Raw genomic sequence first — 14,805 nt, forward strand, 5'->3', positions numbered from 1 at the left:
TTCTAACATTTGTTACAAATACCAATTATTCACGTAATGTTAACTAATTTACATTTGTTAAATTATTTGTACTCGTACGTACATTGCAAAATAACAACAATAATATAAAATAACTTAAAAAAAAAACTAAACAGAACTATATATTGTTACTGTAACTAAACTACTAAATTGGTTGTAATTACTACATAAATGTATTTACAACAACGGCATAACAATTGTCACAATAGCTATTGCAGCAGAAGTTTCATATTAAACAAATAACTGAAAATATAGAGAAAAAAGTTATAGGAAATACTTTGTATAAATTGCTTGATTCCATTCATCAAATGTGTATAGAAAGAAAACGAGTTTAAACATTGTTGTAAACCAAATTTGTTTTTAAGGTAAGAACAACTTAAATTTTTACTTCAATGCTGCTTTTATAATAGGGGTTTAACAGATTATATCGATGGTTTCAATTATTACAATGATTTAATACATTTGATGTATTGTCATATATCGACTCATATGATGAGCGTATGGTCATAAGAGGAACTTTTATGAAAACCTGGGTAAATTATAAATCTAGATTTAAAAACTTTTAAAGAGCGATCAATTATTTTGAGTATTTGTTTATAAAATTTGATCTTATATCAAAATTTTTAAATGTGTTCTCTACGAGGTTTGTATGAGAGAAATTATGGATCATTAGTTTGATTTGAGTTAAAAATTAAATAAATTTAAGAATGTTAAAAATTAAATTAATAACAGAATGGACTCGTACTTGATTTTTAAATTCGGATATTTCAGCAAAAATATTCTTAACAAAATGAGAATTATATATCAAGAAGCGAATGAATGTATTTGTCATTAAGAAGAAATAAATAGAATTATGCACGAAATATTATTGATTTGTCCATTACAATACAATTACAATTTATATTCTAACCTAATTTACCAATGACCATACTCCCGTAGTAGTGTAACAGAGCAGAGTCTTTGGTGGGAATCGAACTTACAACCTAAATACTGACAGACTGGAACACTACTATCTAGCCTAACAGGGCACCCGGAAATAAGATTAAAAACTGATAGATTTTCATAAAAAAACAGAATACTCAATCAAACTTGAAAGCGTGTAATTAACCAATTTAAAAGAAAGTGTTGAAAAAGCTTTGCCTCACCTGACATTTAAAACAAACTTTGTTCTGACCTACCTCTATTTATTTTGGTCCGAAATTGGTTTGATTTGTTCTTATAATTAATTGCCTTTAAAATGTAAAGATGTCAAAATGTAGAGTCTTTCCATTTACGTCAAACCACTCATTTGTAAACGAGGTTGAAGATAATCGCCACTTTCATGTCCTTTTTGTAAGCGAGAGAGAAAACACTTGAAACACAAACTTTGCTGCCTTTTCGTAATCTATGGGGTGACGTTTGACTTTCTTATAGGACAAGCACATGTTAAAAAAGCTAGTCATCTAGACATCTGGCAGCTAGAAGAAACTCTAAATGATAGTTTTAAACTAGTGACACATAAATACAGTGCAATAGTGCGTATGAGTAATATGACATATATTTATGTATGTATTATATTCAATGAATATATATGAATATTATTCACATATTCCCAGTTAAACAAAAATATTTGAATAGTTAAACACTGAAAATTAAAAAATAATGTACTTAAATTCATAGCATGTTAACCCATTACCGATATATTTAATAAAAATACCGAATTATTTTCAAAGTTTTACCTAAAAATCGTTTAGATTTTTTCTAAAGTTAAGTAAACGCAATAAAAATAATGTTAAGTTTTTTTCAAAAATTATTTCTTTGTATTTTTTATAATTTTAATTTTTTCTTTAGATTTTTTTGTTTTCTTTTTTTAATTTAATTTAATACGTACAGATACTGTTTACTTAACAACTAAATTCAGCATTATTAATAATTAAATAATTAATTAATGCATAGTTCATTTATTTAATTATTAAATTCATTAATTAATAATGATAATAACTATAATTTATAAATTCTATTATAATTTTATTGAATTTACTGTGATTTATTTGCATTATTTTTGTTGTTGTTTTCTTTTAACTTTGAAGCAGTAAAATGCTTCATAATTATTTATGATTTAATTCTTTAGTCAATAATTTAACACTAGAGTTTTGTTTTTATTAATTTAATAATTATTTTAAAATTAATACATAATTACAAAGGTTGTACTTATAAACATTTTTACAATACAATTTAATAAAAAATAAACAATAATAATTAGTTTTGCATAAAATAATAATTAAATAATAAAAAACATAAAATAGTTTTCTTTAAAGAAAATAATAATTTAAAAAGAATTTTTGTTTTATAAAAGAAGACTATTATTTATTCTGTACAATTAACATAAATTTGTTTAATAATTTATGTTGTTTTTTTAGCTTTACAATTTAGGAATCATATTTAGTGCTTTCTGTTTGTTTGTTGTTTTTAAGATCTAGATTCTGTTATTTAATTTACAAAAATTTACAGTTTGTTGAATTGTTTTTGTTGGTTTTAAGTAAAATATTTACAATTAAAATGCGCTAACATCACAGCAATTTGGGGTTTATTTTAAGGTTTTTTAATTAAAAAAAATTATAGGCGCACGATTGGGGGGCGATATTTCTTTAAGGAAAAATTTGTAGCAGTAAAGTTTAGGGGGAGAAGGGGGAGAACTTTGGTGTGTTGTAGAGGTTTAGGTCTCAAGTTGTTTCTAACCCAAATGCATTAAACTGGGATGAAAATAACCAGCCATGGCCCATTGAGCCCCTGGACCACCACGACCTAAAGCAGCCATTTTAATTTTTTCAATTTCCGCTTCCTGCAAACGTTTCGCCTTGGCACGACGATTTTGAAACCAAATTTTCACTTGTGTCTCAGTCAATCTTAAAGATGAAGAAAACTCCGCTCTCTCCGCTATGCTCAAATATTGTTTCTCGCGGAATTTCTTTTCCAGCGATAACAGCTGTTGGGTTGTGAAAGGGGTGCGGGGCTTACGATTTGGCTTGTGTTTGCGCAAATTACATTTAATGCGAGGAGGTTCATTATTGTCTAAAAATAAATAAAAAGTTACAAAAAAAAATTAGTATTATTTTAACATATTGAGTACAAAACAAAAAAGTAATTAATTTAGTGTGTGTTATTTTATTTATTTATTTTTTTAACAAAAGGCAATCAATTAATTAAATTTAAAATGTGTTGACATTGCAAAACCATTTGACACCATTAACAAATGATTTCCATCATCGTCATTTATTTCACAGAACACAGGGAATTTCAAAAATAGACTCAACATACAAATGGCAATTTTAAATAGAAAGAAAACACACTCATTCGTTCACAACAGCCATTAACATTAAAAGCAATTAAAGCAGAAAAAAAGGAAATTCTTTTATGGTTTTTTATAGCTTTTGATTGATAAAGTAATTAAATTTAAATTAAATTTAATACCTATTAAGAGAGATCTACTAAAACTACTAAAAAAACAAAAAAATATTTAGCCAACAACAGCCTCCCTGGAATTTTGATTTGAGTCATGTTAAGGCTGACTAGATTTCCATTTCTTTTATATATTTGGCTAAGGAAAAGTCAAAGGAACAAGTGTATATTTGTTAAAGCAGCGTGGTGGCTCCCCTTTAAAAACCACAAAGATTTAAATTGAAATTTCAAGTGTTTAACAGCAGCAGCAACGAGAAAAAAACACAATAAAAGACAATTTAAAACACTTGACAAACAGACAATGACACAAAACCAGAAAACAAACAGAAGGAGAAAAAAACAATGCAACAAAATATATAAATTTATATAAATAATAAGGTCACATGGCTTGCAACCAAAAACACACACAACTGCTAGGCAAGCAGCTTTCTGCTGTTGCTTGCTGTTTGCCAGCCATGCAACACTTTGCTGCATTAACAGTTGTTGTAGCTGAGGAAGAGTAGATGAAAATGAAGAAGAGACAACCATAATTTATTGCATCATTTGTAAATGCATAAAACAAAGGCATTCTTAAAATTAACAAAAGTATTAAATCAACAAAAAACAATGAAGAAAAAAACCAAAAATATATATTTACAATTTCAACTAAAAACCTGACAGCAAATAAACTCAACTGCTGTGAAGAGTGAAGTGATGGAAGGCAAAAAAGACGGAAGAATTGCTGCTATTAAGACAAAATTTTAATTTCACAATTAATTAAACAATTAATTGAATTGTTTTGCTTTTGTTTTTTTTTATTTTTTAGATAATTAGCAAACAAGCGTGTGCTGTTTTTAATTTGAACTTGGACGTTAACAAATTTTAAATAAAATTATATGAGAAAGAAATTATAAAGTTTTGCTTAGGAAACTTAACATTTAACAAAATAATAACAATAGAAATTACCAGCATTTTTATAAGGAAGTAGTTATATAAGTTATAAATAAACAATATTTAAATTATTTAAACTATGCACCTTGAAACATATTAAGAAATTTAACACTATTCATTTTTTTAAGAAATGTTTATATTTATTTCTAATAAAAATACCAATTTAAGTGCCTAATTAATGTTATTTTGATTAAAAGTCAAAACAGCTTAACTGCCAATTTAAGAAATGAATTTATAAAACTAATTAAATAAACAAACGGAAGATGTGTTTAATTCACAGCATTTGGAAAGTGTTACAAATAAAAATGAGCCATATCAAACTATTTAGCAGCAAAATATGCTAAGTTGTTTTTTTTTAAGATTTTATAGATAGAGCCAAAACTAATGCTGTTATAAAGCTGTAAATTATCAACAATATTAATATTGAAAGTAAATTTATTTAAAAGTTATTTTTGTTTAAGCTAACTTAGACCACTTTGAAACTAAACTCTCTTCGTTTAATTTATTATTTTGTGTGTCAACCAGTAAGTCAGGTAGTTTAATATTTAAAGAGTTTTTTTCTTAATTTTTTATAGTTTTGTTGTGGCTGTATTTTCGATCATTAAGTAATTAGTGTGACATTTTTGTATTTTTATTATTGTATCAACTTAAAGAGTTGAGAAAAAGTGTTTATTTATCAACAAGTATTTGTTTTTGTTTAAACATTTTTATAAGCGATTAATTTCAATTTAATATACACACTAACTAAGCCCTACAACAACAGAAATTGAGATGAAAAATTCAAATTTTAAAAGTTTATGTAAATAAAATAGCCGAAACACTTTAGTTGGTTCGAAGAAAAAAAAAAAAAGAAACAACTGGTTTTTAAAATTTAAGGTTTGGTGTTAGAGTTAAAACGTGGCTAAAAATAAAATATTTTTGATAACAAGCGTTTAAACATTTGTTTTGACAAATCAATAAACAAAACACAATTCAAAAAATTTACTAACCAAATTAATATTAAGAAAAAAATTTAAATAATTAAGAAATTTTTCAAATTTCAAAATTGAAAACTTAAAAAAAAAGAACTAGCAATTCCTTTAAAACTAAAGGTGTTAAAATTGTGTAATTTAATTGACACAGTTTTTTGAAAAACGAAATATGTCTAAAGAAGTCTTGCTGTGTGGTCTGGGGGCGTTAAGCAACTTTAACAAGTTTTTATTGCAATAAAAATAAAAGCACTTGCTGTTTAAATGGCTTATTAAAAAACAGTACATTTATTTTTTTTATTTAGAATTTAACTAATTTGGTATTAATTAAATGACAAAATACACAAAATTGTTATGAAATTCAACAATTGCCAATTGCCTACACTCAGGCGTATAATTACATTAAAACATTTTGTTGTTTTTTCCAATTACATTACTAAATTGTTTGGTTTTTATTTTTGTTGTACACTATAGCAACAATAAAGAGGCGACCTGTCAACTGTTTAGTGATAGACAGACAGACAGACAGACAGATAGTCAATACCAGATAGTTAGATTGTAAGATCGTTAGATAAAAACCGAGACAAAACAAAACTTTAGACATGAAAATGTTATTGTGAAATCGTTTTCACTTTAAGGCGAAAAACTGATCACTTTACAAGAAATCAAATTGCAGCAGCAGCAACAACAACAACAGCAAAAAAATGATTTTTTGCAATTAAAAATCTTAATATGGTTACAAAAATTGCAACGCGTTTTAATTTAATGAAAAACTAATTGCAAAGCAATTTGCAACGCGTTGTTGCCACAATACACTCTCACAAAAAAAAACACATACATAACTACATGTTAAAGTAAAACAAAAAATCAAAACCAGACTTGAGAAATAAAAAAAAATAATAAAAAAATCTCAAACTTAAGTTTAACAACATTTTATAGCTTTTAACCAATAATGGCTGCTTTATAATGGCTGAGATGTTGATAATGATGACGACAACTATCATCATCATGATGATGAGGCTGATCACAGTAGACAGACATTTCATCACTCTTCCAATAATATGGGTTTATTGTGGGGCTTATTTTGTTACAACAATACCTTAGAGAGATTGCAAATTAATTGAAATCAACAATACAAAAATACCTTTGGAAACAAAACAAACAACATGTTTTGTTGTTAATAAATGTTTGTTTATGGCAATAAAATTTCTGTAACAATTTAAGGAAATAATATATCATAATGTAATCATAAAAACAAAACAACTCGACCACAAACTACTTATAAAAGCCAAAAATTAACAACTAAATGTGAATGTAACGACAAGTTTTCTTTAAGTAAATTTGCACTTTTATTGATTTTTCCTAGAATTTTCCATTATTTTACACATAATTGCTGCTGCTGCTGTTACTTTTGCTGTTCGAGCAAGTTTTAATTAATAAGCGTTATATGATGTGTGTGGTTATTAAAATTCCTTGATATCTTTTCATGCCTTTTAACTTAACTTTCCTCTTGCTATTTAGTATAGTATGTAATTATGGCTGTTTAACTAGTTCTTTTTCTTTTTTTTTTCTGTCATTTTTATATATATATTTTTTTGTAACTCAACTTTACATGTTTGTTTGGTCGCTGTTTCACATTTCATTTTATCATTTAACTTGAGTTTTATGTTCGTTTTAACCAGCCAAGTTAAGATAAGATGTTTAGGCTTTGAGCTGCAAAATGCGTGTATGTTTATTATGAGCGACTACAAAAAAATTGTGGACAGACAGACAGACTTATTTACAGACATACAGCTGTAAATACCATTTTCAACCTACTCACGTTTTCAGTTTTTAGCAGTAGTTTTGACATGGCTACGATTTTTTTCTTCTTTTGCTGGTGTTTTTGGTTTAATGTTTTCTTATTTAAAAAAAAAAGGGTAAAAAAGAAAAGCTGCAAAATCCTATAAACCAATTCAATTGACAAATAAAAAAAATCACAGAGAGAAAGATGCTTAAGAAAAAAAGCCTCGGTATTTAATAGAGGATTAAAAAAGCAATAAGTCACGCATACTTAAAAGTTGGTTTATAAAACCAATATTTATTTGCAGCAATTATAAAAGACACCTTATGAAAAGTCTCTAAAATTTAAGAAAGATTGAACTAAAGTTTTAGTGGAAACTTTTTTTATAACTTAAGAAAAAAATATTTTTTTTCAAAAATCTATAAACTTTTAATAAAATTCTTAGAACAACACAAACACAAAATATTTAAAAAAATTAAACATTTTTTGAGACGAATTTAAACATTTAACAAAAACCAGTTGAAACTGCTGACAATAAAGCAAAAGATTTCTTTAATTAAAATATAACTAAGATAAAATCTTTTTTAATTTTAAAACCATAAAATATAAAATGGTATTTCAAATATTTTTGCCAGTTAAACTTTCATTTCAAATTATGAATATTAAGTTTAAACATATTAATAAAAAGTATTTTTTTATTTGCTATTCATGGTCATTTAAAAGGTGTTTGTTAATTATTATTATTTTCTTTTTAGTTTCAGTAGCTGTTGTGTTTTTTTTTTGTTCCCGCTAAACAAACTTAACAAGTGATTAGTCTATAAATGCCATATAAATGTCATCAATGTTTATTAATAATAATAATATTGCTAATTGCTTTGACAAGATAGATAGACAACTACAAATAGAAATAATTTACTTTAGAAGAAAAAAAAAACTAAATAGAAACTCACTCATATACAATGTGTAACCTGGTCATACATATGTACATGTAAATTACTTTAAACATTGACAAGCTGGCACCTCTATGTAAATACAAACAGATTGTAAACCGCACAACTTGGCTAATATTAACAAATTGCCGCAAAAACTAACAATTGTCAACAAATGACTAACAATATTTTTTCCTTAAGTTATTTTTTTGTTTAATTTATGGCCCCTTCATAAAGAAAATACTGACAACAAATCATTTTCAACAAAATTTCTATTTTTGAATTTTTTTTCATTTCTTTAACTAGGGATTTTTTCAAACAAGAAATGGCGTACAAAATTGTAATATTTTTTTCGGTACGTTTTGTGAAAATAAAATTCTGCAGTAAAATTGCAGAAGCTTTAGGAAACTTTAAATTAAACATGACAAAATTTCTAGCCATATTACAGAAAGAAGGTTGAACATAAAAAAAGTTTTAAAATAAGATGGCTAATAAGAGAATAAAAATATACACTAGAAACTATTGCTACGAACTAAAGTAAAGTTATTGTATTAACTTACTTTAAAGCTGACAGTTAAAACTTTCAAAATTACCGAAGTGAAGTTACTTTATTAAATTACTTCAAAGTTGACAGTTAAAGCTTTTATGTTGATAAAACTAAGCTTTAAGCTTTAAAATCTTCTCCTTTTAAGCTTTAAAGCAATTTAAAGAAAAACTTAAAATGTTTAATTAACTTAAGCTAAACCGTTAAAAAAGTTACAGGTGTAATTGCATGGCTTTAACAAATGGTGTTAAAAGTTATGCATGTCAAGACTTTAAGTATTTGTTTTGTTCAGTTTTTTGTTTTCTTTTTGTCTTCTGCACAAAATTGCGTGTTTTAAAGGTGGGTTGTTGTGTTGTTGCCACTTTTTGTTGTAACTTTTAAACAAAAGTGTTGTAAATAGGAAACTAAATGCAACAACAACAACAAAAACCAACAAGACACACCTACTAGTTTTTCCAAACAATTAATTGTTGTTATAATTGCACACACCAACACCATGAAGACAACAAACAACACAACTTCAAGGCAAGGAACTAACAACGACAACAATATAGAAGGAATGAATGAAATTTTTTTATTCGTTGGAAAAAAAGCTGCATTTCTAGACAATTTACAACAGTTAAAGATATAAAAATTTATGGTGTTTTAAACCACTATAAATAGTTTAAAAAAGTAATTAAATTTGTACAAAAAAAACGGCAGCGCGTGTGAGAAAAGTGTAAATGATAATAAATAAGTGTGTGGCAAAAAATAAGTCTTATCATTTACCAAAAGAAAAAGCTGTTTTCTTAATCTTAAACGTAATTGTAACAAAGTAAAATTCTTTTCTACAGCTAATTAAGTGTAACAAAAAAACAGACAACAGCCATAATGTTAACAATAATCAGGTGTAATATGTCAAAAGACTTGTGTCCTTCCATCCATCTCTATACACAAACGGTAGTTTGAAACATTGTACAACCAAATTGTAGTTAATAAAATACTACTGAGACTTGAAAGTAAATGACCGACTTGTGCCGCTTGTCAAATATTTCTTTCTTTTTTTCGTATTTAAAAACAGTGTTTTGTTTGTCTTGTCTCATTTTATCATAATGAAAAATCTGACAGTATTTGTTGGGCTTCAAAACTCTTGAAGAGTCCTTTTGTTTTAATATGGGAGAAAAAAGGCTTTAAATACTTCACACACTTTGACACTGACACTCATACAACAAAAACAATTCTTATGTTTTTTTTTTCTTTATTAAAGTTTTACTACTGAGATGTTGCACTGTGTTTGTCTGATGTTGCTGGTGTGTTTTCTTTTCTTTTGTACGTGTTTAAACGAAGACGAACTGTTGACAGCGATAACCTGCTGTGTGACAAAACACTCGACTATCGTATCGATAAAAGAAAATAATGTGACAGGTAAAAGTCTCTTTAACTACAAAAACAAATATTCAAAAATAACTAAAAACGAAGACTAAATAACAAAAAGACACTCTTTAAAAATGTGTTACAACATAAACTAATAAGAAAATTGTCACCTGTTTTGATCAAAGTGAGAGAATTCTTTTTGAAGAGGAACAAAAGGAAATATAGGAAGAAAGTGTTCAAAAAATAGGAAATTATTAACGCTGTTATGAAAGATTTTTATTAAAGGAAGAGAGATAAACGCGGCTTGTAGAAAATTGTGTAAAAATTTTGTCAAGAGAAACTTTAGAAACAAAGCTTAGTAAATAAAGCTCTCCCAAACTTACCAGTTTAAACACTTTTTAATATCACTTAATTTTTAAAATTAAGGAAAAAAGTTAAATTTTACAATATTTAGAAAAACATAATTTCTGCTCAATTTACAACGATTAAAGTTAATTATGTCTATCATTGTAATGCTTTGAACATTACATAAAAAAACTTTTAGTTTATAAACTAAACTTCCTTGTGAATTACAAGTTACCTCTTCCGACCACATAAAATAGCAAGATATTGGTTTTTGTCCAATGAAAAAAGAGCAAAAAACTCCGGAAATTCTTGTAGTAAAGGGTTCGTTATCAGTGTAGCCACACTTTCAAAAATGAACACTGACACTGACAAAGTGTTTCAGTTTTTGCTGTTTCACTACTTTGACCATAAAGCGAAAAAAAACTATAAACAATTTTTAAACAGACCGACCCTTTTAATGTGAGAAATGTTTAAAAGAAAACACTAGTTTTTTTATAAAGAGACTTTAATCATATGCAAAATGTGAAATTTTCCAAGTTTTTCAATTCCTACTTTTTCATACTTTTTTTTGCTCAAGTGTGAATTGTGCATTTTTTAAAAACGCTACAAAAAATTTCAACGTTTTTTAGTTTAGACTTTTTCCCTGTTAAAATAAATTTAATAAAAATAATGTCAGATTTTTATTGCTACAGAGTATAGTATACTAAATAAAAATTCAAAACAGCAACAATTTATAACTGCTTAAATAGCCCTGGTCTTCATAAATTGCAATTTATGAGACAAAAAAATACAATTTTGTTGTTGTTTTAATCGTAATAATAACAATTAGGGGTTTGAAAATCTCCCTAAATTGTCATTGTTTTTAAGTAAGTGTTTGTGTTTTACACAAACATTAAATTGAAACCCGCATTTTTCTCCCGCTGCCAATGAATGATTCATTAATTAACAGATTAATGAGGAAGAAACCATTTGTAAAAAAACAAACGATTGCTTTTGTTTCAATAAATAAACAAACACACACTCTATCTAATTTAGAGTAAAAACAAAGCAAATTAGAAAAATTAAATGACACTTACCTCCTCCACCGAAACCTTGTCCGGGAAATAAACCTGGTGGTCCAAAGGGTGGCATTTGACGGGCACCTGGCCAAGGTACACCAGCACCACCAATACCACCCCAGGCAACGGCTGCGGCAGCTAAAGCACTAAATGGTGTCGGTCTGATGGGCACATGGCCAGAAGCTGCTAAAGCGGCGGGTGACAATAAATGAGGTGAATTTGGCAGAGAACCATGACCATCAGGAGATTTACTTGAATCCAAGCCATCGGGTGTGGAACGAGGCGAGTCATCAGCATTCATATCTTCGATATCGACTATTGAATCCTCTTCTTCATCATGTTCCAAATCCTGTTCATTCAACTCATCATCGTATTCCAATTCAGAGTCTATGGAGGAACCTATGGGCGAGTGACGTTCACTTTTCGCCGTCGGCTGTGTGGAGGTAGTTGAATTGACATTGCACTCGGTGTTGGCGGTGGAACTGGCTGAAGAAGCGGGCGGTGTTGTGGTTGTGGGATTGTTGCTATTTGGTGAGGGAGAGGTGTTGGTTTGTATGAGTAGGGAACCGGCTGGTGGCATGCCACTGGGATTTAGCGGATGTCTTAAGTGATTAGGCAAATGATGTGTTAAGTGAGGTGCTCCATTGGGATTGCTGGCACCAACAGCAGCTGCCGCCGCTGCCATAGCGGCCGCATGTTGATGTTGGGCATGAGCTGCTGCTGCCGCTTGGGCTGCATGTAGTAAGTTGGCATGGTGAGCCATGGCCACGGAATGGAACTGGGGATGTTGCTGGGGCTGGTTGTGTTGGTGAGCATGATGATTTGGCGAGGCGGGTGAAGAGTTCGATTCATGTGACACGGGTGAAGTAGCGGCCGATGGAGTACTCGATAGATTTGTGGGTGCCGTTTGTGAGCCATTGTCTCCGCTACAGGGCGGGGTACGTGGTCTGGTGTCGGCCAGCAAAGAGGCCACACTAAAATTACTAAGTCTCGATGTGGTTTTGTTGATGGCATGATGGGAATGCTGTAAATTCCTTAAATGCTGTTGATGGGCCATGATTAAGGCCGAGGGCGAGGTGGGTGTGTTGGCCCCCAGTGCTGATGCAGTAGTTGTTGTGTTAAGTGGTTGCACCACAACTGTTGTGGAGCTGGTTGTAGTGTTCATAGCAGTTTGCGGCGGTACCGTCGGGCTAGTCATATTCGCACGTAAACCAGTGACTGTCATTCCTGAAGATGACAATTTCAACATAAAGTTTGTAGTTTTAATTTGCAATTAATGCTGTTAACAGTCTTTTTTATTAAACACAACAGGGAAATAAATTTTGTTAAAATATTTTTGTTTTAATTTCCTTTTAAATTTTTCTTATTTTTTTATTATTTAAAACATTGCACTATTATTTTTTAGTTAATATTCCTTTTGTTGGTAAATTGATCTTTATTTATTTATTGTATAATATTCCTTAGCACTTGTTTAATTTTTATTAAGTGTTTTTCCAATAGTAATTGGAAAATTTGTTTTTAATTAAATGATTGCCTGATTAATTTTTGCTAATTTTTAAATTGTTTGCTCTCTCTTTTGCTTGTCATGTTATTACAAAGGCAAAAAAACTAAAAAACACTTGTATTAAATATTCTCTAATTATTTAGTTTGTTTCTTTTTTCTTTCAAGACAAATTAAATTTAAGCGCTCGTTGACATCAGACACGTCTTTCTGAGATCACGACTGTTTAACAACTGAACTGTTAAGTATTCATATGAAATCTCGGTTCATTCACTTAAAACCTCACGGATACAAAAAACACACTCTGCACTCACTGTCAGTCACACAGATACTCGAATTTGTTCTCCCTAAAGTGTTTGTGTGTGTGAACTAAACAAGGTGGTTGAAAAACAATAGCAACAGCAAAAAATTTCATGAGTTTAACAAAAGAACAAATGAAATGGCTGTATTATGTTTACTCATTTACTCTTGCTTTGGTGAGCCTCAGCAAACACCATTTTTATATTTGTTTATACTCTTTTTTGTGGTTAAACTAATACTATCTCTTTTTAGTTTACACTATTGCACTCCCTTTAGCTTAAAGTAGTTCAATTTATAGAGTCGAGGTGAATTTAACTAGTTCCCCTTTTGCTTAAGCAAAACAACGCCTCTTTATTATTCACCAAGGTGAGTTTTGTTCTTAGCTCTTGTTTAGTTGGTTTTTATTGATTTATCAGAGAGGGGTAATTTTATTAATGGGTGATGGACAGACAACAACAACGGCAAATTTATTTACAACACCAAGTGTAACTGTATTGTTGATGTGCTGAAGAAAATAGCAGAAATACAATATCATTTTATCTCTTTTTAACTACAATATAATTGTTGCTCTTTCTTGTTCGGTTTTTTTTTTGCTTTTCAGTTGGGGTTTTTGGTATGGAGCAAAAACAACAACAACATAGAGAACACATTGATAAACACACAAAATTTAAACTCTATTACTTTTAACAGCCATTGTGGTTTTTAATAATTCCAAATAGTAGTTGGAAAAAAGTGTTAAAGTGTATTGTTTATTTGATTTACAAATACATGCACATTGTACAAAATAAAAAAAAATACCATAAAACTAAAATAGTTCAACATTTGACTATTTCTTGTTGTCATTTTGTAGTTGTTTTGTTGGCGTTTTTGTGTCGTTTCTTAATGTTAAATAGTTCATATAATTTTGTCACCTTTTTACTATGGTTCCGTGTCATGGTTTTTTATTTATATTTAAGTTTTATGTGTGTTTTAACAATATTATTTATTTGTTCAGTATCATAAAATAATATAAACATTTTCTCAGCTGTTTTTTCTACAAAAAAAAGAATTTCGTTAAATTTATAAAAAAATGTTGTCTCTTTCTGTCTTTTATTGTTAATAAAGTTTTATTTTTAATATTTTTTCGCTAAATTTTCCTGATTGTCTTTTTGCAAGTATTAGTATAGAGTTGTCAATCTGTTAGTTTGTCACAGTTTTTTTTATAGATAATTATTGAATTTGTTGTTGTAATCATTTTATCCCCAAACTCTTACTCTCTCTGTCACTCTCTTTCTCTTAGTTACTAGATAGAATATTTGTTTGCTTTTGGGGCCACTAAGTCTGTGTCTGTTGTGCTTTTTTCCCCAGTTTCTTTTGCAGAGCATAAGTGTGTAAGAGAGCGAGTATTATGTACAAATAATAACAATAACAAGCAAAAAATAAAAAAAAAAAAAAAATAACTGCTCAATTTGGTTGTCATATCTGTGGAAGGATTAATTGAAAAACTAATTAAGCTATAAAAACAATTAAATACAAATTAAATGAAATAATAATGGCAGAAATTGCTTAGTGGAGGAGAAGGGGTTATTGTCTCCTCAAATTTTGTGCAAAAACTTAATAAGACTTTAAAAAATTTGTGAAATTTTTTAAGTGCATTAG

The 14,805-nt window shown here is 28.7% G+C and overlaps 1 protein-coding gene across 1 annotated transcript; it reads right to left on the reverse strand.

The window, feature by feature from the left end:
• Positions 1 to 1,882: 1,882 nt before the first annotated feature.
• On the reverse strand, positions 1,883 to 13,096 carry LOC111690554 (muscle segmentation homeobox). The gene is made up of 2 exons (XM_023453059.2): positions 11,385 to 13,096; positions 1,883 to 3,069 (listed from the first exon to the last, which is right to left on the reverse strand). The coding sequence occupies exons 1-2, from the start codon at positions 12,613 to 12,615 to the stop codon at positions 2,732 to 2,734; spliced, it is 1,569 nt and encodes a 522-aa protein (XP_023308827.2). The 5' UTR covers positions 12,616 to 13,096; the 3' UTR covers positions 1,883 to 2,731.
• Between the last annotated feature and the right edge of the window lie 1,709 nt (positions 13,097 to 14,805).

Source organism: Lucilia cuprina, chromosome 4, assembly GCF_022045245.1.
Source record: "Lucilia cuprina isolate Lc7/37 chromosome 4, ASM2204524v1, whole genome shotgun sequence".
In the NCBI taxonomy this organism is placed as follows: domain Eukaryota; kingdom Metazoa; phylum Arthropoda; class Insecta; order Diptera; family Calliphoridae; genus Lucilia; species Lucilia cuprina.